The sequence below is a fragment of the Camelus dromedarius genome, chromosome 14 (assembly GCF_036321535.1).
Source record: "Camelus dromedarius isolate mCamDro1 chromosome 14, mCamDro1.pat, whole genome shotgun sequence".
NCBI lineage: Eukaryota > Metazoa > Chordata > Mammalia > Artiodactyla > Camelidae > Camelus > Camelus dromedarius.
This window is the reverse complement of record NC_087449.1, coordinates 12,094,555-12,122,373: the sequence shown is the minus strand read 5'-3', so window position 1 is coordinate 12,122,373 and position 27,819 is coordinate 12,094,555. Positions and strand designations below refer to the sequence as shown.

The 27,819-nt window shown below is 36.3% G+C and overlaps 1 protein-coding gene across 1 annotated transcript in view; it reads right to left on the bottom strand.

Annotated features, from left to right (window-relative positions):
- Nucleotides 1-27,819, bottom strand: part of ADGRL4 (adhesion G protein-coupled receptor L4) — a 110,471-nt gene that overhangs the window by 46,362 nt on the left and 36,290 nt on the right. The window contains exon 3 of the mRNA XM_031465455.2: nucleotides 4,691-4,843. Within this exon, the coding sequence (XP_031321315.2) occupies nucleotides 4,691-4,843 (153 nt within the window). The remainder of the gene's footprint in view (nucleotides 1-4,690; nucleotides 4,844-27,819) is intronic.

The following is a 27,819-nucleotide window of genomic DNA, read 5'->3' as shown; positions in this document are numbered from 1 at the left end:
TATGTATATGCTCAGAAACTGCCACTCAAAAAAAGAAAAAAAAAAAAAAAAAAAAAAAAGAACAGAATTAAAGGAGGGAGTGGCAGTGGGCTGACTGTATGTTCTCCTAACCCACATCTCATGTTTTTAGATGCCTTCTATGGCTAACTGGAAATGAAGTGTTGGTTTCTCACAATTTCAAACTCATTTGAGGGTGTCATGTTTCTTCCGGACTTTGTCTCTAACCCAGTCTCTGAGCATCATACAAATCTTGGTTCGACAAACTCAATTTTCATCCTCCCTCCTGCACTTTGAACACAGGTGAACACAGTCGTGGTGCTCATACCTGACTCTTACGGCTTTCCCCTGTGCATCTTCCACACCCTGTGGTGCTTATTTTGGGTCTCTGCCCTAGTTTAAGCAACCCCCCCAGCACCCACTCAGCTGTTTGCTTTCCCAGCATGTCAGCCTTGGACCCACTAGGGTACTTCAGCCTCTGAACTTGTCACCAAGTGACAAATGTTGATCTGTGAAATAATGAGGGCATACCCTGGGAAACTGGCATTCAAGGTTAGGATTCCATAAATTTTTACATCCTGCCTCCAAATACTCATCGTCCTACCAAAGAAATGATTTTCAAACCTTAATCATCCCATCAAAGTAATGTTTTCTAAATTGTTTATAATTTTCTTGTTTATATTTTTGTTCCTTTAACTTGTTACCAAAATGTCGAAGTGAGGTGCGCTGAATTTGACATTCCTCTCACTCTGGGCCCCTTTAGTATAGCTTACTGTGTTTAACTAGTAGTGGTGTGTGTGACCCCCCACAACTGGCTACGTCAGGGTGTCAAAGAGCTTCCACTACCCTCAGCACATCACTCGATGCCCTTTGCTACCTAGTAGTATAAAGAGATTCATAAAATATTGAAAGAGTGTCCCATATCCAAATGGGATGAAACTGGCTTGGCCAAAATGAATGTGGCTACCAGTTTACATCAAGATCCACCCTAACATCTCTTGCAATCACTTGCTGGGCCTAACTGGGTCTAAAAAGACCAGTATGAATCCTTCTTCCTATGGGTAAATGCCCTGCAGGGACCTTAATTCAAATCATGCCTCTAATACTCATTAGCTTTGTGACCTTGGGTAATACTATAAAAAAAAAAAACCTTTTAATTCAAAAGAGTTCTTTTCCATAGGAAAGAACTTAAAGGAAATGTACTTAAAGGTGTTTGGCGTGGTGACTAAGATATCCCTGGTACTTGATACTGGAACTGGAAATCAGGTCCCCTGATTCTACTCACACTGTGAGGAACCCTGTGAGTATGTAGGTCTGGAGAAAACAGATGGATAATGAGTGTCTCATTACATTGCCATGTTCTGATGCTCCCCAGAGTTGTACAGAGAAAAGGAACCCCCTCCCCCATCTCAATGAAAGCTAAATTGCTGCTTTGTAATTATTTCAGTCAGGCTAGACTTGATGTACTATATTTAATAACTGATCCGCTTTTTCCACTACCAACCTAACACTCCGCTTAATACTAAGAACCTGATTTTGCTAAATGCAGGTGCATAATAACACGCATTCGCTTGTTTTGCACATCAAAAAATTCATTTGCTACTTTTTCATTAATCAGGTTATGCTTGTTTTTCATGTCTAAAATGAGCCAACCCAGCGGTGTTTTATCATAATCTTCTTTCAAAACATGATCACATGATTGTTTTGATTTTTATAATTTTCATCAATAACTGAATTTTCTAATGTTGTTTAACTCACAGACTGCAAAGAAAAGATAAAATGTTCAATTACTGGAAGTAATTGGCAAGACAAAATTGCATGTTAATATTATTCAAAGCCAGGAAAAAAATAGGTACTTATCAGAGTACCTAAGGCAACAGGACATAAAAAGTTACAGGTAGTAAATACTGCTCTCAAGCACACACAGAAATTGAGAAGAAGCTCTTGGGTTCTACTCATTTGCTTTAGGGGAGAGTCACTTTACTCTTGGATGCCTCAGTTTCCCCACTTGTGAAATGAGAATCTAGAATAAGGTCTCTCGGGAATGGGGCGTCTGAAGTTCTGTCTTATCCTGATTTCAAGGGGAAGAAAAATAGGCATGAAGCCAAATCTCACCCAAAGCTTCTGCAACAAAATTACCTCCTCTGTGGAAAATAGTATTTGAATACTGACTAAAGATAAAGAATTTTGCTTGGGTCATTTCTTGCCCTGGATTGGAGTTTTTCATAATGTATTTATAGAGATTCCTATGACTATAATTAACAGACCTGTCAAATTTCAGGATCAGCTAAACTTTCAAAGCAGAAGCAACACACTACAAGGTGATACGCTAATGTAAAAAGGGAGCAGAATTGTGGTTCTCTGTTCAGATTCACCGAGGATTAGCATAGTGCACAACGAAAATTACTACAGGACTGGGGAAAAAAAGAAAAGAAATAGCTGCTCTGCTTCTCTAAAAAGCTTAATCTTAAGGACAACACAATTGGTGAAAAATAACGGTTTTCCAGAAAATGACTTTTTTCACTGAATAATCCATCAAACAAAACAGGTAGGAACTGAAGGACTCAATATTGGGTATTGGCTTTAATTTAAGTTATTGTGTGGACTGATTACTTAAATAGTGAAGAAGGGAATTAGCAAAAACATAGGGCTGTTCCACAGTATCTCAACAGTAAATGAGTACTGGGAGAAAGGGTCTTGCATTACAAATGTATTGCGATCGCATACAATGTTGGCTTTCACTCATCTGTGTGTGTGTGTGTGTGTGTGTTTGCTCTGTGCCTGTGATTCATTTTTTTTCTAATACAGGAATTCTCTACTTTTAGGGAGCACAAACAGAGAAATACAGCCCTTTGTGAATTGAGGCATATTAAAGAAACCAGGATCAGATGAAAAGACAGATGTCTTCTAGAGCCAAGAGGGAATGGAGATCAGAGTTAAAATTGTATTAAATTCCAGTGATTAAGATGTTATAGGTTAGATTTCTTCATTAACTGGAACTTTTCTAGTAAAGCGCATAGAGCTATACAGTCAGAACTCAGCTAGTAAAGGTAAAATATACACACATTTATAACATTTAAAACTGGCGACAAGCGTATAGACTTGAGAAGAAGGAATCGTGAGGTACTATAAGTTTTCTGGGCAGGATTTCATAGATTCTTATTTCTTGAATATATTGTAATGCTCTATTCCAATAAAATTTTTTTTTTTTGCTGTGAACACTTAATGATAATATTCTCATTCAACAGAAATAGCATTATTTTCTCCTATTTTAGATCATCTATGCCCTTGCAAAGCTTGATCCACTGCATTTACATGATCCAGGTCCAGGTATGAGAGTTAAGTGGCCACGCACTTAAGCCTCCTGTGGAAATAACAGTGGCTTTCTAGATTCAAGACTGTGACTGTGGTCCCCACTTCATCCTAAATGTGTGCCTCTGGGGCAGCCCTCCCCTCCCCTTGGCTATAATATAAGAATAAAGTCTACCTTGTTTACATAGCAGAGAAAATGCTGTGAACCGTAAGTACACAAGGCAGGGTAATTTCTTTGATAGAAACATTTCAAATATTTTATTTGAACATTATCTCTGAACTTACCATGTGTGTTAACAATAACATTGCCAAATTTCTCCTTAGCTTATTGATCAGAATCTCTCTAGGAGCTCATCCAAGGCTTTAGTGTGATGTAGATTCTTTGAGGCATCTCTGGTTTATCTAATTACAGAAAGCAGAAGCAGTATCTTGCTTCTGTCCAAGCCTATACAGTCCTGAGTTCTGGTCTCATATCTATCCCTGACTATGTAATTAAACTCTCAGGGCCTCAGTTCACCTATGAATTTCATAGATTATTACCAATCATAATTAATTATACCAGTTGTTCATAAATTAGACAGTTTTTAGAAACCATGATTAAGATAATTTATAATTTATTTTCAGTGTTAAAGTCTTTGTCTAGAGAATGTGCCTCTGAAGATCGTTCATCTTTTGAAATTTCTAAACAATCTTTTTTGCTCAGACTGTAATCCAAATTCTGTAGGCTCTGATAAATCGAATGCATGACCAAAATACAATAGACGGACATTTAAAAAACTATAGATATTCCCTTCAGAATCACAATAATAGTTCACTTAGGGACTGAACTGAAATTATTATCCCTTTAGAGGACATTTTAATGAACCTGAGATGAAGTTTTAAATAGGACCCAGTGTTCACAAGAACTTCATGCAGATTTTAACTGTGACTAATTTTCAGCAAAGCACTAGGACGATTCTTTCACAAGTAATGCCTGTCTGAACATTCTCTAGGAAAGCACAAGGCTCACCTAAGAGTGCATATTTATAAAAGTACCAATATCTTGTGATACAAATGACAATTTTCTTGAGTGAACGTATTATTTTAAAGTGTAAATATTTATTCTGTTGCTTGCCACCATGCTAGATTTCATAACTTACTGATTTTTGGGGGGTAAACTTTTGATATTATCAAAAAAATTCTCTTCTTTTTACATTCTTGGATAAATATACCATAGTAACTGATACAGCATTAAAGAACTAAAGGGATTAATTTCTGGAAGTATCTAAAAACTGCGGTACAATCAAGAATTGACAGGATTTGATTTGCATATTATTTAATCTCTGGAGGTAATAAGCAAGAAGAGGTAGGTACAGATTTTAAAGTAGATGGTTGAACTTACCTACGCAGACGGTTCCATCATTTGTGATAAACTTGTCTTGTTTACTGCTGGATCTGAAACCGGGTGCACACATACAATAGTAACTTCCCTCCGTGTTAGTGCAGTTGGCATTTTCACCACAGGACTGGGTTAAGTTTCCACACTCATTATCATCTGTGGACACACCAATTTACAACATTATTTTTATATAATTGAGATGAATTCCTAATGTTTTCCATCAATATTTGGTAACTTTGCCTGTTAAATAGTTTGATGTAATGTGATGCTTAGTTCTAAGAAAAATTAATACTAAAGAATCCACATTCCTTACTTGCTTTATTCTTGTTTAAACGTGAAATCTTTGTTGTTGCAAAGAAAAACAGAATCTCCTACTTCAAAAACACTAAACATAGCTGTTGCACCTATATTATTTTTCAAATTTCACATATAATTTAATTATTATAATGTCAATGAATATATACTCATTTGTGAACCTACAATACTATTTATAATCAGTCAAAAGTATACCGTAAGTTAAAAATGAAACATCAGAGATTACAAATTGATGTGCTCTAATCACGTCCCGTTTATTTTAATCACTTATTCTCCGGAAGAATTTTGTGTTACTAGGTCTGCATCCTTTTATTTATTCTTTAATGGATTTATTCATTACCATAGGCATCGTATTGCTCTGCAAAAGAGCACACAAATACAAAAAATTAGATCATGATCAATGGTCCTTACCCTTATACTCATAACATAATTTATTAGAAAAGATATAGGTTCAAAAATCTTTTTTTAAAAAATCAGAAAGCAGATTTATATTATCTGTTAAATAAATGAAATGGAAAGTAAGTGTTTCTTAGAAGTGATCGTGATGGGCTGGAGGAGACATTAGATCCTGTTGTAGGTTGAACTGTGTCTCCCAAAAAGGTACATTCAAGTCCTAATACTCAGTGTCTGTGAATGTGAACTTATTGGGAAATAGAACCTTTGCAGATACAGCCCAGTTGAGATGAGGTCATACAGAATTAGGTGGGGCCCATGATGGATGTCCTTATAATATGTACGAAATTCAGACATAGAGTCACAGAGGAGAAGGCTATGTGGAGAGAGAGGCAGAAACTGAAGTGATGCAGCTGTGAGTCAAGGAAAGCCAAGGACAGCTAACACTCACCAGAAGCCAGAAAAACAGAGGCAAAGATTCTTCCCTAGACCCTTCGGAGGGAGCATGGGCCTTCCAACCCCTGGATTTCAGAGTTTTCGCCTCCAAAACTGTGAGAGAATAAATCTGTGTTGTTTCGAGCCCCCGAGTTAGTGCTAGTATTTTAGGACAGCCTTAAGAAACCAACAGACCCAAACTGGCTAATCTAGGATAGACACCATTGACTAGACAGAGAGAAGGAAAGTCACTACAAGGAAGGCAAAATACTGGCACACATGCAAGCATGGGGTTGTGGAGACATTTCTGAAGGTTGTTAGGCAGTTAGATAAGTGGGTGCACTGGGCAGATAGTTGGAGGAGAGGGAGGATGGTCTGGAAGGCGGTGTTATGCCCGCCTCCACCATAAAGGGGCTTTACTTCCTCTAAATGAGTGCCAGCAAGAAGCCGGTTAGAACCCAAGAGCTGCACCTGCCCAGGAGCAGACAAGGACCGCACCAGCCATGGCCCAATGCTCACTGTAATATAATTAGCACTGTGGTTTAGGCTCCGCATGAGTTTTTCTGCATGCATCATGGGGAAGGACATGCACAAAAGGCACCAAACAAGACTAGGCATTCCAGGGGCAAGAGCTGTCAATCAAGCAAAAGACCCCCTCTGTGCAAGGGTGTAAGAGAAAGGGCAAGCGACGACCACGGCTTTTCCTCCCTGGGGTCAGTCCGTCTCCCATCTTGGAGGTGTACCTTCCCTTTGCTAATAAATCTTCTAAAATCTTTTGCTGCACAGCACTCCATCTCCGGTCTGAATTCTTATATTTTGGTAAGACAAGAACTGGGGTCATTTCCTTTCCCCTTTTTGAGTACAAAGGTAGAGGGAAGACTAATTGGGGAGCACAGGGGAGAAATCATAGGGGGTAGTTGTGAAAATAAGTCAGGTTTGGAAAATGTCTTGAATTTTCATTCTCCACTGCAATCAAGCCAAGGTTAATCTATTTCTAAAGGATGAGTTGTGTACCATTAAATTTATACACAGGTTATTGCACACATACAGTGATAACTAAGAGTTGGGGATTTTTCCCAAATGCTTTATAAATATTAATTCACTTAATCCTTACATAAATTCTAGGAAGCAGGTACCCTTTTTATCCTCTGTGACTGGAGAGGAAAGTCAACTATAGAGAGGAGAAGTAACTTGTCAAGATCACACAGGCACTGAGTTACAGAGCCGGGTAGTCTGGTCCCAAAGCCTGTTCTCTTAACATCTCTTAACTTCACCAGGTGCCAGACAACATCCAGCTGCCTCTGTGAGGATCATTTGAAAAAGTAAAAATATAAGATCATACTGATATCTAATGAATGAATGGGTTTATTTTGAGGGAAGGAAAGAAAGGTACTGAGGTAGAGATTTCAGAAGGAAAAATAGAAACTTTATCTATTTTTAACTTAAAATTTACTTCCACTTAGCCATTTTCAAGCATTACAGATACAAGTTAACATATGACAGACAACTAGAGGTGAATTCCTCTTTTTTCTCAAAAATGACTACTGTGGATGGGTCAGGCTGATTTGAAAATCCTATCCTTTCAAGATATTCAATCTATGTATTCTGTTCCATAATTTTATTTTAAAATTAATGTTTTATCACTTTGACTTATTATATTAATTATGATAGGCCAACTGCTACAAATATATCCAAACATGTAATGGGGTCAATTTAATAAAAGATTATTTACTGCTCTAGTCAGAGGCCAGGGTTAGGTTGATGGTTTGACCTCTTCCATGATGGTTTGGGAACCCAGGCTTGCTTCATCTAATGGCTCCATCACCCCATAGGGCCCCCAAACTGTCTGTATTCATCCAGGCAAAGATTTGGGGGTCAAACAGAGCACAAGAGAGTTATGAGCTATGGCTACAAATGACACGGATAGCTTGTATCCACATTCTGTTTACTAGCATTCATTCAAATATCCACACCTATCTACAAGGGAGGTTGGAGGCTGTAGGGTAGCTGGGTGCCCAGGAAGTAGACGAGATTTTGAACAGTCAGAGCTCTCTGCCATACTTACTCTCCCACAAGTATAATGTTACTTACAGAATAAAACCGTATATATGAAGAATTTACCAAATATAAGAAAATAATTTTGATTAATAGTAAGCCTACATAAATTGACTGGAACTCAAAAGGGAAGATAACATTATACTTTTTAAGTTATTGTAATTTCTTAAGTCAATAAATATCATTTGGATTAGGCACATTCATTGCATTGATAGCTTTTATTCTTCCCTTGGCCAATCATTTATTTTATACATTTTAAAATTTGTTTTGGCATTTTAGTATTGTGTCTCTGATGGAGGTTACAAGAAAAACCATGACGCTGATTCTGCCTTCCTGAACCTGAGCATCCTGAAGGGAGGATGGAGATGTAAGCAAAGAAGAGCAGTGAAGTGTGGGTGTCGTGAAAGAAGACGGCAAGGGTGAATGGTGGACTCACTCATTTTACTTCAGTTGGGAAAGAGGTCAGGAAAGATGTCATTGAGCCCTGAAAGATGAGGTGTAACTGCATCACATTTTTATATGGTCATTTTTAGGTGTAATTTTACATATTATGGAACCGTTAAAAGATGTCGTGGACAGAGGAGGAAATAATGTAATTGATGTCTTTTCCCCTCCCACCTGACGGGGGAGTTTCCCACCTTGTAGTGTCTGGGGGACACCTGACTGACATGGTTGTCTGATCAATATGATGACCACCATTCACTGAAGGCTCCCGATGAACCAGGCACTAAGCACTTCATCTCCATGATCTGACTTGCATTTTTAATCCTCATATAAACCCTATGAGGCAGGCATTATTTCCATTTTACAAATAAGAAAACTGAAATATATAAAGTTGGATAACCTTGCCCAAAGGCACACAGTTAATAAGTGGCAAAGTCCGATTCAAGTCTTGGGTATTCTGAACGTCAAAGTGATCTCATTTTTCTTAAATACTGTGTTATAAAAAGAATTCATAATAGCTATTATTTATTGAGGGTTTATTATGTGCTGTTCACTGTGATAGGAAGATTACTGTAAAATGGAAAATACATATGACAACCGTAAAATGTTGTTAAGAAGATTAAAAGAAGTTGATGCCAAGATAATGCTTAGTGTGGTGACTTGCATGTAATAAGCTTTATATACAGGGGTGCTAATCTTATTATTTAAAAACATGATTATTATTTACATCACTAGAAATCTGATCCAGTTAAACTCTGCTTAAAATTCTTAACAGCTACCTGGCTTTTAACGTGTAATGTAAGGCCCTTTATAACTGACAAGAGTTTTATCTCCTCTCTGTGTAGAGGTGAGCTTCCAAAGTCTGGGAACCAGTTTAAATTGCTCATCCTTACACATGTAAAATAATCAATATATTTGTAAAGAATCTATAATGTAAGATCATAAAAAGTCCAGAGATTCCATTAGTAAAGATAGAATATATCCATTCTAAATACAAAAAAAAGAGCCACATTAGTTTCCCCAAAATTCATTTTTAAAAATTCTAATAATTTAATGCTATATAATTATATATAATAATAATAATTATAATATAAATTAATTATAATTTATTGAAAGGGCACTGAAAAAAAGAAAGAAAACTTATTTGCAATGTTATTACACAAAGATAATCTCTCATCCTTTGAGGCACCTCCATTTGAAAGATAATTTGGAGCACGCAGAATCTCCACTTTTGTACATGGCTTATATTATACCATACCATTATAGTAAGCTTTATTTTACTAAGAATTATTCCATGTTATTAAAAGTTACCCAATACTTCAGTACAATGGCATTATTCCACTTTATAATGCGGAAAAAAAAATACAATTTACTTACGATAGGTCTCTGGAAACAGACTGTCAGATATTTGAGACCTGGCCTTGACTGTTCCCATGAGGTCCCAAGCTCAACACATGCGAGCTCCTCATTACTACTACGTGGATGCCTTTCAATTCAGGCCTATCTCATAGTAAGACTGGTAGGACCCTGTGTCAGAGGCAGGCCGGTCCCTAAAACAAAGGAAGCAAGCAGCACCTATGGTGCCTTTCACTCTGAGCACATACCCAAATCTCTACTTTTGGGTTTGCTTGGAAAAAACAGTTCATGAGAAAACCCAGTTAGTCCGTGAGAAGCAAGATCATTTTCTCTAATGTCTCGAGCAAAGCTCGGCCAGGCCTCACACCTAATATTTTTTCATGTTATGTCATCAGACCTCTTTGCACTTTACCATAAGCACCTCTCTGACATTTTGAGTTCTAATCCCTTGTCCCCCTTGTAAATTCTCATTCCCAGCATGTGATTTATTCTCGGATGAGGAGAAAAGCAGAACAGCAAGAAAAGAGTTTTGAGCTCCCCCTAGAGGCCAACAACTTGGAGACACGTACGTGCAAAGGCTGAGCTCTCAAAAGCTTGTTTGGGTCAGGCAGGTGGGTAAGTAGAAGTTTGACTTCACCAGGTGCCAGACAACAGAAGGTGGCGTGGCTATGATATAGGGAAGTACTCACTTCATCTAGAGTATTTAAATTTTTTAAATTTAAAAAAGCATATTTAAAATACCTTTCAGATTTAGCATTTGGCTAGGCACTTGTCACCCCTAACTAAAGCATATGGGTATTTGAGGAAATTTTGTGGAAGTATGAGAATAAAGTAGGAGAAATTATGAATGGCTATTCTATAAAATGCTGAAGAATTAATACTTTATTAACATGTGTATATTTAATTATTAATTTATCTATTCTGTATTCAGAGGTATTACACAATTCTAGATGACTACATGTACATATATACCCAGAAAGTAAACATATATGTCTACGTCTGCATCCAAACTCAATTATACTAGTTTATCAAAATTACCCGAGGACAGCTCACAAATTGAACACAAGCATCTAAATCAAGTTAAAGAAAACGACTTCACTCATATTGAGTTTGATTCAATCATTCAGTTACTCAAATATTTATGAAGTTTCCCAGTTCCCAAATGTGAAGATATCTATACTGGGAAATAAGTAGAAATTAATCAAAAAGTCAGGATCTGTGCCCCGCTGTCAGAGTTCACATTCTAAAGCAAGTTAACATACGAGCATATAATTGAGTTCTTATTAAAATAAAAGTTTCAATTTTTACCTCAAAATTTGACTCCCTCCACAGCATACTGGGAGAAGTTTATATTAACTTTAAAAGGAATTGTGCTCTCAGATCAGTTATTGGTAATATAGAGAATGATGAAGATTGAATCCCTTGTGGTCTATAGCTGCAAAAAAAAGGATATGCAAAAATACAGAGAAAAAGAATTCTCTGGGTCTGAGGGATTGGTCAGAGTCCAAGAAAATGAGCCACTTCATGTCACCTGACTGTGTTTCAAAAAATAAATTAATATACCAATATGTCATTTGACTACAGTATATTCTATGTCTAGGATAACTCATTAATAGGTAGAAAAATACTAAGACCGACATGGTTTTTGTGTCTCTTCCTGTTGCATGGTTTTGAGCACTTGACCTCTTAGCTTCCTTATGAAGAATTTGGAAATAAAACCATTTCCTTATCTATCTCCCAATCTTCTGTACTAGATATACAATACGGATGAATTCCCTAAATGGTCACACTCAAATCTTATTCCATGAAATACCACTTACCTGAAAGTAACCTCTTCTCTTCCCCCAAGATAGCGGAGGTGGGCAAGAAATTATCTTTGTGAAGTAATATAGAAATGTGACTTATTTCAATCGCCTTAAACTTTCCAGTGTCCAGCCTCATAATTATTAATTTTCAAGGAGAAAGTTTCTTTGAGTGAGTATAATGCAGGAGAACAGAAGCCTGTTCTTCTGTACCCTGATTTCCACTGTTTAAATCAATGATCAGTATTGTATACCCACACTCTGTGACTCTGTATTTAGAGTCTTGTGGGATTATAAAATAAATATTTAGATTAGGATGTCACTGGAAAAATTCATTATAATACAGTTAAATAGAAGAGAAATTTAAAAAAAATGATCAAAAACTGTTAGTAGAGAGGAAGATTTAGCATTCTTGCAGCAAAAATTCTTCCTGGCTCACGTCTAATGCAGAGACTTGAGCACTGCAAGAACAAAGGCATACACACAGCCTGTAATACACAGGATCTACGGCTGCTGGGGGGAACCAGACAAACCCCAAATGATTAGAACGGAGTGTGTGTAATAAATACATGAGGTATTTAACAGGACAGAAGTAACTCAGAGAAGAGACGGTTTCCTCTGCAAGTTTTCCAGATAAAAGGGTGAAGGTTATTTGCAGAAAAGGTTTAAAAGGGAAGTGGGTGCATTAGCCAGACGCTAAGAATTTCAGACTAAATTCAGTGGGTAGAAGATGGTCATCATCAGATTTTATATAGTGGAAAAAAAACTGATCAGATTTGATTTTCAAAACAAGTTTTTGAAATACAAGGAAAATTAGCTAAGATCCAGGTAGACTTGCCACACCCTGTAAGAGATGAATAACTAACCCAAGAGCCCAGGAGAAAGGAGGGGGGTGGGCTATATTTTAGAAATGATGAGGTATTAAAAGTCAGGGATCTGGGGCGAGAAAGGAAAGCAGATAGAGTTAAACTACACTAGGCATGAACTGAAAATTGTGTCATCTGGATAATGACCACATGCATATCTTTATATGAGTATCTTTACTTTTGTGTCTTTGGAATTTTTCATAATAAAATCATGTTTAAAATATTACTATGACTTGGAGAGTGACTAGATGTGAGTTGGCTGGAGAGAGAGGAAGCAAAGATGACTGCCAGGTTCTGTCTGGAGGGATCTGGTGGACAAATCGACTCGCTTATGAAGACAGAGAGAAGCAGAAGGGGGGCTTCCTTTGGGGCTAAGAGAGTGAGCTCACACTGGGACATGGAGAGACTGAGGTGCCTTTAGAGCGTTCGGATGGGAGTAACCACCACTGAATAGTCAAGTGTGAAGCCACAAATTGTTTAATCACAAGATGGAGCTCAAGACTCCCTTATTCTCTTCCAGAAGATGAATCAGAAGCAAGATACATGCAATGTTCACAGCAGCACTATTTGCAGGAACCAAGACATGGGTGTAACCTGAATGTCCAACAGCAGACGCCTGGATAAAAAAGATGTGCTATATATATATATACGATGGAATACTACTCAGCCATAAAAAATGGAATATGGATGAAGCTGGAGATTGTCATTCTAAGTGAAGTAAGCCAGAAAGAGAAAGAAAATACCATATGATATAACTTATCTGTGGAATCTAAAAAAAGTGACACAAATGAACTTATTTATAAAACAGAAACAGACTCATAGACATAGAAAACAAATTTATGGTTGCCAGAGGGGAAAGAAGGGGTGGAGGGATAAACTGGGAATTCTGGATTTGCAGATACTAACTATTATATATAAAATAGATTAACAACAAAGTCCTTCTGTTTAGCACAGGGAACTATATTCAATATCTTGTAACAGCCTATAATGAAAAAGGATGTGAAAAGGAATATATATATATATATATATATATATATATATATACATATCCTACATATATATATACACACACATATATGCAGATAAATGAATCACCATACTGTACACCAGAAATTAACACACCTTTTTAAACCAACTATACTTCAATTAAAAATAGACAGACAGATAGATAGATAGATAAATAAATAAATAAAATAAAATAAAATAAAATAAAATAAAATAAAATAAAACAAAATAAAAGAAGCAAGAGCCTGGCACTTACTAGGCTCCAGTGCAGGGAGCAAACCCACTGCCTTCCTTTGCACTTATCTCTACATGGACCTTTTCTCTGACTCCTCCTGCTTTGATCCCAGTAGTTCACATGAACTTTGCCTTGGGCATCATTACACTATCTTTTTCTTCCTTCCTTTCTCCCTTCCTTCCTTCCTTCCTTCCTTTTCCTTTCTCTCCGTCTCTCTCTCTCTCTTTGTTCTTGGTATGTGTCTACCTGAGTTTGCCTCTGCCTACCAACTGAGTGATAAAGTCCAGAGGTTATGATGTGAGAGAATAGAAAAGGACTAAGGAAGCCCCTTACCCTGTCTTTGTTCTCAGTGTTGACCAGAAAATTCCATGGGTGTTTCCACATGGTTCAGTCCAGTCTGCCAGGAAACTACACAGGGCTTTAAGATAATAAACAGATACACATGCCAGAAATATCTTCTCTCAATACATTTCTGGGCAGCTTGTTCCTATGGTTGGATGGTTAGTTACTCATTTAGTTATTGTGAGCTTAAATTAAAAACCAGATCAGCATGATTTATACCTAATAATCTGAAAGACAAGGGGAAACATTTTTCAGACATTCTGCTAGATGGCTCATTTTATTTTATTTAATCTTTGCAGTAACACAATGATTGATACTGTTCGCATTTTACTTACTAGGGAACTAAAGCTCAGATGGGTTAAATTATGCTAGTTTAGAGAAAGAATCTGTTGGATATGGTTTTTATATTTAACACTGCCTGGCTCCACAAGACCAAATTATATCTCTGCATTGCAGAGTGAGGTGTATTTTGCAAAGTGTGCTTCTAAACAAGGCACAAATAGTGAGCATCTAATTCTTCAAATTCAAGAGTGATACTGAATTCCCTAGTAATGACACATCTTTGGCAACAAACCATGTAATTGTATTACATCTTGTATAATAAAGTAGAATTTTACTGCCATATAAGTTACTGGCATTCCAGAGTCTGAAACAGATTTTAGTCAGTGTTCGACTTTTTCAATCTATTGACCACAGATAGAGAAAAATAATTACAAAAGAGAAAATATCCCCCTTTCTTTTTCCAGCACTTGAAATATTACCGCCTGGGTTCAAATTGATTATAACAACTTGAAAGCCACGGAACTTTACCAGCAGCATTGCTCTAACACACATTTTCCCTCTGGACATGATTGCCAGCATTGCTCCGTAAATGTGAACACTAAAATGACTTAACCATTATGTGATTTCTTGTGAAACAGGCCCTCAAAGTCAAAGGTGGAGCAATGCAGACGCTTGCTTTTTTTTTTTTTTTTTTCTATTTCTCCCCCAGGCACCCTGCTGGGCTGATTTGTTTTCAGTAACATTGGTGATTGTCTACTCTTATCCAGTACTGTCTAATGAACTTAGAAAAACCATCCTTATGAGCCTCCTCAATTGTGAACTTCCTGTGGTTTGTATTTTTCGGGGGCATATGAAGGTAAACACATAGTCATGGAGGTAAAGGGGAGGAAAAGGTCAGCAGAAGGGAAAGAAAAAAGAGGAGCTGCAATGAAACTAGAATGGGTGCAGTCAGTCAAGAAGAGTAATGGAGTTATTGCTTCCATGCTGAAACTGTCATTACCAACCGCCATCTAAGACGAGGGAGGGTACCAAAGGAGAGACGCAAAAGCACGTCCTTCTTCCCTTCTGGGGATTTCTTCTGCACCTGAACCTTTAAGTGCGGGCCAGAATATGAGTATGATACAGACATAACCCACATAAACGGATGGACATAGGCAGAATCATTAAAAATACAGATAAAAATACAAATCCAGTCCTGAAGACACACTTCCTACTTTACCATTCTTGATTATGAAACACATAGTGTCAACATATGTTTCCCATGACCATATAATTAATAAGCCCAATTTAGTAAAGAAAATTCAGACACATCAAATGCAAAAAGTTAGAACTTACCTTGAAATACTAGGTAAAGGAAGTAGGATTACACAAGAATACAGTGTTCATAGCAGGGTATTCATTATTTGAAAAAACATATTTAGTGGAAATGTGTTTTTTTTAAATAATTTGAAGTAACAAGTATCATTTGAAAGTCTTCTGAAAGGAAAAGTGTGCCTTGACTATGGATCAGATTATGGAAAGGGTATATAAACCAAGGAAAAAAAAAAAACGTGTGAACGGTCTCTGTTGCTGTTTTGACATTTACTTATTTTCCCAGGGAAATGTAGCACTTAGGAAAATATTCTCATTTTATACTGCTGTCATTTTTTTCATCCTTTGTCAGAATTATTAAAACACACATTTTAGAGCAAACAGGCAAAACCAAGTGTGAGAAGGCGAATAGAAAAATATGCCATCTTATTTCTCTAGACACTGGAAGCCACTTCTCCTGTTCATTTGATACAAGTGGAAGGATAAAAATCCTCATATATTTATTTCAAATTATAAACCAATTATTCTGAAGCTTTTTTTTTCATTTCATTGTATCTATCAACTGTAATAGTAAAAATGAATAATACTGATATACAGGCTTTCTGGTACTTGAGTGATGGTTATGAAATAGTTTTTGAGAAACTAGTTTTAATGCTTTTTGTTTCTAGTCATTAAAGTAATACATATTCAATCACATCCATAATAGAAAAATCTTACAAGGTTGAAACCGAGCTCCCCTAAAACTGAGTTCCCATGCAGAGTTTACAGTTAACATCTCTATCCCCTTCTTGTCCTGCCCTCGTTCCTCAGGATAGATGAGCATCAAAGAAAGGGGGGACTGAAATCAATCAGGACCCTGTGGGGCCTTTCCAGTCGTAAAAGCCTCTCCATGTCCCCATTTCTTGTTTGTAGAAAAAAGGCTTTAGTCTCCAAGCCTTCCCTGAATTTCCAAAGAGCTGACTCCAACGTTAATGATCAGAACAAGTGAGTCACAGGACTCCCAGTTCCTCCAGAAGGGGTATAGATGATGATCTGAAGCGTATCACTGAGTGGGTCTCCAGAAACTAAGACCCCCTCCTGGTGGAAGATGGTGGCTTCAGGCTGATCACAAGCATGTAGACCCCAGACTGGTTAGAACCAGAAGGCTGATGATTGAGATTCTCAAAACGTCACCCTGTCACCTCGTCACCAACCAAACAGAAGAAGGTCCACAAGTGGATCATGCATCCTATGACCTTCTCCCTTAACTTTGTGTTTAAAATGCCTAAAAGCCATTCGAGAGTTCAGGTCTTTTGAGCATGAGCCACCCATTCTCCTTGCTTGGTGCCCTGCAGTAAATGCTATACCTCCCTTCACCACAACCACCTGGTCAGGAGATTGGCTTTGCCGCACATCGGGCAAGCAGACCCAAGCTTGGTTTGCTAACAAGCTCTCAGCTGCAAAAAAATTTGCCAACTTTCATAGGAAAAATGATCCAAATAGTATAAATTTCTTGCTAACATAACTGAGAGATGGGGTTGGGTAGCATGTGTAAGTCACTGAGATAAAATTGGCATCGTAATTCTCTAATCAGCCAGAGAAAATTTTCACTCATCTGGCAGAAAAACTGGTAGAAATACATGGATCCAGAGTCTAGGTCACCCATGCACTCTGTGTGAAGGACACATTTAAGATAGTTTTCAAATCAAATAATAATGGATTTAGAAGACATCTCAACATGGGAAAATGAGATGAAGGTGTAACAATGGTAGACAATGAACCCTGCAATATGTAAATTCAAATGGAAGATGACTGTATGATTATGAATGTGCAATATAAAAGATAGTTAGGATTTTAATAATATATTTACTGAAATAAAGGACTAATAAATAGTCTGGACATAATAGGGTCCACAGGGCTCACATTACTTTGGCCAGGGTGAGGAGAAAGTACAGAGGCAGGTAAAGCACACTGCAGAAGGAAGTGCTCTCACCTAATTTTGATAAAGTTCAAAAATATGAATTTGATTGTGAGTATCAAGAATGGGAAGTAGACTGAAAATTTACAGTTTAGTTTTCAAAACAATAGAATAGATAACATGAAATAATTTTAGTGGAATAAAAACATCAGTTAAATAGATGAACTGTAAAAGACTCATACTTCCTCATTATAAGACATGGCTTATTAAGTTACATTACAGATGAAATCCAGCTATGTTTTGTTAATAATAAACACACAATGTTTAAATGGAAGCAACCTTGAAAGTAAATCAATGGACAAAGGAAATATAGATGGTACATTTAATATCAAAGTAAATACCCACATCACTGCCTGCTTGATTTAATTATTAATGAAATCATGTTTCCTTGATTTTAGGATGTCATACATTTTGACACTTCCTTGATGTAATAAAATATTTTGTGAAAAAAATATATCCAACCTACACTTACTGAAAGTTTAAACATTTATCCATACAACTACATAGCACCTTCTTTACTGTGTCATACAATTGACTCTAACCCTTTTTCACATTATATTCTAATGTAAATTTGGAATTACCTTTGGTATCCAACAGTATGTATGTTATGATAATCTGCTGCCTTCCCTAACTTGTGATCTTAATCTCTATATTTACTACTTTTAGGCGTGGCAGATGTCACTGAAATGCAAAAACTATCAGAATTTTGTTTGTGTTTTCTTTTTAGCTAAACTAGGATTTCACTTGCTTTTGTTGCACTGTGTATGCACCGAAAATTCACTTAACTTTCTGAACACTCAGTTTTAAGCTCCAAAGGACAGAGTTCCAAGCCTGAGTGATATTCCTTCCTGATGCCCACATTGGTTACACCAACTTCCCTCAGCCGTGCATATTTTATTATCCATTCCTAAAGATACAATTGTGTTAGTATCTGAGCAAGAAATGGCACTAAACTTGCAACTTACTATTTTGAGGAAAGCAAGAGTTTTAAAACTCATTTTTCAAATTCCTCACTCTAATTTCCTTTCTCCCTATTTTTCAATTCTTTCATGCTGAATTAGGTTTCTCCACTTTTTATAATATATAATGTAAAATAGTATTGCTGACAACAGTGAATTAAATTAGTTATCAACAGCATAAAGAGTTAACACATTTTTAAATTAAAATTACACAAAGTTTTAGAAAACAACAGCAAGAAACCAAAAACGTCTAAATAATGCATAGAACAGAAGAAATCAGAAATTATAATGGAAATTTTGTAGCCTTCTGACATTAGAAATGAGTCTATAATTCACAAAAGAATTAAAAATATATAACTGCCCTGCAAATAAATATTTATCCTTACTAATAAACAAAGACATTCTACTTAAAATAGCAAGGCAAAGCCAATCATCATCTATAAAATTGGCAAGGTATATTTAAAAATGATCATTTTTATTAAAGCTACAGATGTTTTCTTTTGTGATTACCAGTCCACTGTCGCCGGTATGACACTATCAGACACTGTATTCCCTATTTGCTACTGCACAAGTTTTTAAACCAGACTGGGGCATATGGCAGAAAGAGCAAAGACACATGAACTTCTTCCCTAATGTCTTTCAGGCCTGCCTCCACTCTGACCTTTGGATTCTTTTCTTTCTCCGAGGGAAAGTGTCAGAACTGTGTTCGGACTGTTTTTATTTTTAATAGCAATTTGCAGAAGTAATAGCATTCAACTTGTATTTCATTTGATTTTATTCTTTTAAACTCTTTTTTCATTACTTTAACACTTCAACATTTTAATTTCCCTTAACTATAAAGGAGAAAATATAGTGACTTAAGAGAATATGGAACCAGAGTTAGTATAATCAGAGCCCTCACATATCCTGCTAAAGGTGGTCTATATACACTGTTAAATCAAGAGCCCTAACAATGGCCACATTTTTTCCCCCAGAAATTTCCCTTCCAGGTAATAATTCTGAGCGTCAAAGATAGGGCAAAAGTTAATTCAAGAATTTTCACAAAGTACTATGGTGGCAAGAATAAGCCAAAGGCTCAATTCCCATTACAAATATTTTGGATTATCTGCTAATCTACAGCCATTCAAAATAATATTTTGAAGAATATTGGCTAACTTTATTAGATGGCATCTGTAGTTTAATAAGGGAAATATCTTGAAAAACACAACGATGAGTCCCACCCCCCCACTGCTTACTACCTGGTTGAAATCTCTCTGGCACCTTTTAAGAGACATGCTTGTTTGGAGGCGTATCTTCCTATGAACTACTTCACTAACATAAAAATGTGGCTTTTTTTAAAAAAGCATCAGCCTGAACCATGATTTTACTAAAACAATTAAGTTTTACAAAAGTTATCCAGGTGTTTTCTGAACTATATCTGTATCCATGGCAGTTTATGATTTTACATATTGCATATTATAAAAAATATCTAGCATTTAAAATGATCACAAAAATGCCATAATCAGGTTTAATTTAAATCAGGTTTCTGGCAACCATAAGCCTTCAGAACAGACCATACATCTGACAATGATCTCTTGCTCTTGAAACAATAATTATAGCTCTGACACCCTTACTGAGTGGCCTAACATAACCATCCTCGCTCCCGGACCACACAGATAGATTGCACAGCCAGCTGTGATCAGGATGTGGAGTTAGAAAATTTGAGATATTGTCGTAACTCTTCTACTTTACTGTGTATTTCTTAGGTTAAGATTTGCCAACTTTTTTTTTTTTATATATAGTCACCTATGGTAGGAAGTGCATATATCCCCATGTATGGGTATATTCATAAATACATTGAAACAACTTTTTCATAAAATAATTTACCCTTCTGTCATTTATTGTGCTTTGATATTGTCAATTCTATATTACCTCAGTATGTTTTAAAAAGCTGGTCATGGTCCACTCCATTGACTTTGGCCTTTTAACTAATGAACTACAGTTTGAACAAGAACAGATGGCTCAAGTCACTTGATTCCATTTAGTGTAAGTGTATGTGTGTCTTTGAGATGACACCATTGTATGTATTAGAAAAACATGTCTCCTCTGGGTGGACACAGCTTGGTGGGCAGGAAAGTAGGGGAACATATGGAGCCTTTGCATCAATCTGTAAAAAGCATCCCCTCCTCCGTGGGAAAGCAGTCCTGCATCCTCGAACAGGGCTTGAAGGGCAGAGCAAGCCGAGAATTCAGTTTACGCTGCGATCGACATTTAACGCATCCCTAAAGTACCTTAGTTAGTGCCTTTGTCCTTCCTCTTAGAGATCACATTCACTCTCTGTGTTCAACTATTACCGGGGGGACATAGCTACACTTTTTTCTCCATCTTTGATCTCTCTCTACACTTTAATTCAATAGCTACCAGATAGTCCCACTTAATCTCTCTCAGCATTTCTCCCTACTAAATACGGAACGTTTTCATTTATTACCTTCTTCTAAGAGGACAGCCATTTTGCCTCCTTCAAGTTTATTTTTTCCCTTTTTTAAAAAAAATTGAAGTATAGTCAGTTTACAATGTTGTGTCAATTTCTGGTGTCCAGCATAAAATTTCAGTCATACATATACATACACATATTTGTTTTTATATTCTTTTCATCTTAGGTTACTACAAGATATTGAATAAAGTTCCATGCACTATACTGTATAAACTTATTGCTTATCTAATTTATATGTAGTAGTTACTATCAGCAAATCTCATACTCCCAATTTATCCCTTCCTTCCCCCTTCCCCACCTGGTGACCATAAGTTTGTTTTTCATTTCTGTGAGTCTGTTTCTCTTTTATAAACAAATTCATTTGTGTCTTTTTTTTTTTAGATTCCACATATAAGTGACATCATATGTTATTTTTCCTTTCTCTTTCTGGCTTCACTTAGAATGACGATCTCCAGGGCTAGCATGTTGCAGCAAATGGCATTATTTTATTCTTTTTATGGTTGAGCAGTATTCCATTATACATATGTATATATACTCTACTTCTTTATCCAGTCATCTATTAACGGACCTTTAGGTTGCTTCCATGTCTTGGCTGTTGTAAATAGTGCTGCTGTGAACATTGGGGTGCAGGTGTCTTTTCCAGTTAGAGTTTTCTCTAGATAGATGCCTTGGAGCGGGATTGCTGGAGCATAAGGTAAGTCTATTTTTAGCTTTTTACTAAAAAGTGAAAAAAAACTTCAAGTTCTTTTTATCCACACTATCATTTCATGAGTCCTCCTGCAGACCCATATTGAAGACATCTTTGATTCCTTTCTCTCCCCTGTCTTCTCCATCCAAGCATAAACTTTATCCTGAAAATGTCACTATGACCTCTTTTTCTTTAACTATTTCCCCAAAGTCATATCAAACATTCTTCAGAAAATGTCATTTGTGTATTTTGCATAACTAATATATATACATATATGTATATATGTTTATATATATATTTATATGTAATATACATTGCTTTTTTTTAAAGAAAAGAATATAGAAATTTAATTTCAATGATTTTTTTCCATCTTTCTGATAACGTATCCTTTCAAATCTGACCGATATCTCACCATATACAAAATAAAGAACAACAATGGTGAGGACATATTTAAAACCTGTGGCTAATAAAATTAATCAAATAATACATTTTAAGTAATCCCAAAATATGGTGCCAGTCTACTTAAGAAAAATGGTCACAGAAGATTACCTTTTCTTAAAAAAATGATGTGTGAAACTATGGTGTGCATAAAAGCTTGTTTTCATATTTTATTATTGTTAAAATATGGCTTCCATATTTTATTATGATGTTGATGAACTATCGATAAATATGTCCTGTATTTTAAACTGTGAGATTCTCAAGGAAAAAGACCATAAGTGATTGACATTTGAATTTTCAGACATGTCTGTCTATCTGGCACATAGCAGATGCACAATAAATGCTTGTTCAATGAGGAGACCACAATCCTGGGTCTTCCTGCTTGCACCCAGATCTGAGCATGTCATACAATTTTTATGGACAAACTGCTGAAAACTTAGTAGGGGATTTGTATAAATCACACCAGTGTGCACACTGCAATGCGGAGGCTGGAATTCATTACGGAATTCATGTTCCATGTTTCATTTGCTCCAACCCCTCTTTGCTCCTTTGTGTACCTTTCTGTCTTTCCTACTTGACCCCAAACTCCTCTGAGTCCAGAAAAAAAGCTAAAGGCACCCCGCCCAGTTAGGAGTATTCAAAATCCCAGGGTGCTACCAAGATTGTATTTCTCTGCCTTTTGAAGTCTCTTTAGTGAAACGGCAAACTCTAATTGGATCTGCATCTTTGAGGCCCACTTTGGGGACTGCGGAAAATAAACCTTGTACTCCTAGTTTTCATTCTAGCAGGATTAAATATGACATTTGTTTATATTTTAAGATAAATCTGCCTTTATCCTAAAGCATGCCACAAAATTATTATTTTATCATTTACGTCTGGCTGGTCTCGGATCATCAGTCTCTTGACTGTTTTACAGGATTTCCTGGTAAAAAGGATAAAAATAAAGTGACATGTAATAAAATCAAGGCCTCAAGAAATAATTAAAGCATGTAAAGAAACACTTTTTTATGGTGCATATAATAAACATGGATGTTTTTTCAATTCTTAGAAGTGTTCATTGATTTAAAAAAATTGTGGCTATTCAAAAAAGAAGTTGTGAGTAATTTATAGCTATTTAAATTGAAAATGATACTGGATGTAATCAAACATCATGCTTCCAGCCCTAACACAACTGCCTTAAGGGTCAGTTAGGAATTGCTTCCCACCATCAGTTCTGCAGCCTTACACCACTGCTGAGGTACACTGAGCTGTGGGAAGATGATTTAGCTAACAGTACAGACCCTGGGAAAAGACATGATGCCTTATTTTCTGGACCAGTGATCTGACCCAATATGGGATAGTAAAACTGATTATATAACCTGAGATGTGAATACCTAAGAGCAAAGGAGACTGATTCCCAAACTTTGTTCAACTTGAAAATGAACGTTCAAGAAGAGAGTGATCCGGATATCACTGCATAATGTACATTTAAATCTTTATCACTCTCGTGGCTTTTTAGCTCAGAGTATGCAGCTACTGCATTTTTTTTTATGTTTAATAACATCCTTTTATGACAAACCACTGAAGTCTTGGAGGTATCTCATTTTTATTTCAGACACTATTTCTGATCAAAGTACAAAGCAGAAAAGGTTGCAACAATAACCTGAGAATTAAGTGGTTTACATCCCCACATATGATGCAAAAGGAAGTGAAAACAGCAAGGACATTCTAGGCTGCTGGGATTCAGTCGTGTTCCTACTGTCTACTTAAAATGTCTTCATGTTTACTTTTCCCCCAGGACTATTGTTAGCAATGCCATTTCAAAGCCTAATAAAATTCTTCTATTAAGCCCCTTTTCCCCCCTCTTACGTGTTTCATCAATCACTGTAAAACTGTTCTCTGTCATGGGGTAATTGCAAAGTGGCATGTGGCATGCCAAAGAAAGCATCTGCATGTCCTCGTCCCCCTTATCTCCACGCGGGGCAAAGACGACAAGCTAATCTATTCGTTGAGATATTGTTAAACTCATCAAATAAGTGACTGTTTTCGGCTTCTGTGGTGTATTCTGTTACAGTATCAAAGTTGTGGCTTTCGAAGCCATTTAAAGAGGGCCGTGGCCGCAGTTAGCTGAGCCTAACGCCTTTGTGGTACAGACTTCCTGAAAATGGGACCTTTGGTTCTGGCTAAATGACTCATACCAGATATTTTGGAAGAGAAAAGACATGTAATTAGCACACAAATCTGCCTGTTGGTGTGTTAAAAAGTAGGACGACTTTAAATCGGGAGGATAAACCTTTAGTTTCAACGGGGCGCTTTATTTCAGGCCAGCCGCTTAGTTCTATTTTGTGTCTCTTTGTTTTCTCACCTAAAGTGGTGATGTTAATATTGCTCCTTTGAAAATTTCTGTAGAATTGCTTTCAGCAATAAAGGAGATAGTGGCCATACATGGACTTGAATAAGCTAAGCTGTGAAGCTACTTTTATCCTAGTATTTTAATCTTTAAAAACAGAAATTTACCTAAGTCATAATATAGAAGCCTAATTGATGCTTATAACTGTTTCAGTACAGAACCTCGATAAAAATGCAAATACCTATTTTTGGAGATTCTTTTTTTAATGTAAAAGCTAAAAGTGCACATTTTTAAAATTTTAAAATAATCACACTTGAATATGACACAAAAGCCTATAATCTGTATAATACTTGGTTATAAGAAAAAATTTAAGTGAAATGTTAACTGACAATTCAATTTTAATTGTGCTAACAAAGTAGATATTTGGAGCACTAACTCCTTGTACTTTGTTGTTTATAGCAGGCAAAACTTGCAGGCCAACCTAAAAATAAATAATGTGGGGCCACATGCTAATATTTCAGTTTTTATAGTATTCCTGCAGACACGCACAGAATAAAGTGTTAACTGAAGAAACAAGTGGAGCACGTCCTTATCTTACAACTCAACAGTTTTGTAGCAAACAACAAAATGATTTACCAAGAACAGGTATAACCAGAATCCCCCTTTAAATAATCCACTCTAAAAATCAACAGCTAGAAAGAACAAGAGATTGTAAGCATTAAAACTACTGTACCCCTTTCCACCTCTCTCTTCTAATAACGATTATATAATGAAATATATAATGATAATGGTATAATCATGATGGAGCACTTAACGACGTACTAGGCAGTTAAATTGACTGTGTCATTTAAATATTAAACAAACCTTTGAAAAACATTGCCCCCATTCTGTAGAATAAACTACTGAAGGCCCAGAGATGTCAGGTGGCAGGCTGAAAGGCACAGCACTGGAGTGTCAGAGCTGGGTTTTAAATCTAACAGCTGAGCTGATGCTCTAAAATATTAAGCCAGATTTATATTATCTCCACTGAGCATGGTGCCAAAAGAACTCTTCTTATGAGAAAGTTTATTTCAGTTTAACAGTGATGACGGCACAGACTCCCTGCTCCCCCAACCAAAAAAAAAAAAAAAAAAAAAAAATGAAGCTGTTATTTGGAATCCTGTTTGAAAAGAGCCACCATGAGATTGAGAAAAAAACATAGACTGAAGAGGCATGCAGAAAACAACATCTGAATCTTATGTGACTTGTTCACAGTTTAATTCCCCCATCAGCAAAACAGAATTAATGATGTCCACTGTAGCATTGTTGTAAAGATGGAAAATCCACTAAAGAGGGGAGGGAGGGATGACTAGGCAGAGCATGGAGGGTTTTTAAGGCCATGAAAATGGTCTGTATGATCATAGAACGCACAACCCTAATATAACCCTAATATAAGCGATGGACAGTTGGTGATAATGATGTGTCAATGCAGGTTCCTCAATTGTAACAAATGTCTCCCTCTGGTGGGGATGTTGACGATGGAGGAGGCTGTGCCATTACTGGTGCAGGGGGTGTACAGGCCATCTCTGTATCTTCCTTTCAATTTGCTATGAGCCTAAAACTGCTTTCAAAATCAAGACTTCAAAAACAAAACATCAAATGTCCTCAGGGAGAACTTGGTACATTGAAGGTGCTAACATTCAAGTACTGTGAATAATAAAGCATACTAGCTTTTGAGTAAATAGGTAAGAAAGTAAAGAATTATTTTTAGCCCACTACAGAGGCTATGGAATCCTACCTCCGTTATGTAAAGCATGTATTTATCACCATACTATATCATTAGGATGAAAAGTCTGACTGGATTTTACATCAGGAGGAATGCTAAGGTCTAACATTTATGGTCAAATCTTCATTAAGAAAGTAAACAGAAACACGTTACTGTGGAATTCTGAGACTAAAATAAGTTAGGCTTCATTGTAAATCTTCTTTACTCATAAATTGCCAAATGGAGCATATGCATAACAAATGGAAATTATAAATATGTTAAAAAGAATAAAATCCAAAGCATGAGGAACTTACATAAAAAAAGTCATTTCATTCCTATAGCAAACCTTTATCATGTAAGGACTGTACGCATTTCCAACTAGCACACTGAGAGGAGTTTGTTGAATTAGAAAAGGAACATGTTGGGAAATAAAATTTATGATTTGAAAGATGGAGGGGATGGTATTGCCTATTCGGTTTCACAAATGTAATCTTCTCATTGCCAAATTTTTCTCAAATTCTACACAACGGTTCTGTTTTCTGATTAATTTCTTAGATTGTAAGACCTTTCGCATAGTTTCTCGGCCAACATACATCTGCACGTTTCCCCTCAAATGTCTTTTGTTCCACAACGACACTCCATCTGTTGTTACTGCCTCACTCATTCTGCACCAGCAGTGCGGGAAGTCTGGGCGAGCAGCAAGATTGCCAGCGGACCCTGCTCCCGCCGGGTGGGAGCCTCTCAGCTTTGAATGTCAGACTGAATTCATTTGCAAAGCACATATTTCTGTGGTTTTAAAGGAAGCCAGACAGGTCGCATCCTTAGATTGTCAGCATTTGCATTTTTAGATGTCTGTTCTTCTCCACTTTATTCCTTTGATTTCCTTCCAGATTTAGTCTTTCGTTATGAGCTGGTTTCAAAGCATTTTTAAAAACAGGTTCTTTAATTTTGGTTCAGATCTTAGAGTTAAACCAAGAACTCTTTTTTACCACCTAATTTATATGCCTTTTTAAAATGAGTTTATTTTTGCTCCATGGAACAAAGCAAATATCAAGTAACTCTTTCATATATGTGTAAGTATTATATATTAGCTGTATACAGTGAGAGACTGCCTTCATTTCTAAAAGAATGAAAGATTCCGAGTGACTGTTCTGCTTATTGTTAAAAATAATATTTTAAAATGTATTAAATAAACATAGATGGATTTAAAAGCTATTTATGTGACTATACTTAAAGTTTAAAATAAGGGATATTTTATGAGCAAGTACAATATATTGAAAATGCAATTTGAATAAATGTAACAAGTATCAGTTTCTCCTAAGTGATGTGAGGTCTGTCGTAAGTGAAAATAGTTACGTGTCAACAGAAACAAGTAAAGAAGGAAATGTATTTACATAATGTTAACATAAGACACACTTTAAAAAACTTTTGCCATCTGAAATGTTTATGATAAATTCACCTGCTTGTTATCCTTCCCAACTTGTAAAACGTGCTAACATACCTATGACTGCTGAAGGGTTTTTGTTTTATGTTGTTTTTCTCATATGCATTCATATTCCATAATTCTCCTTTTCAACAACTCCAAGAAGAATTTTGACTAACTGAACAAAAAAATTAAGGTTAGGGCAACTGAAAAAATCTTTGAGTAGTTATCCATGAACTTTTAACCTTGATTTAATTATTGAAATATAGTGATAATAATT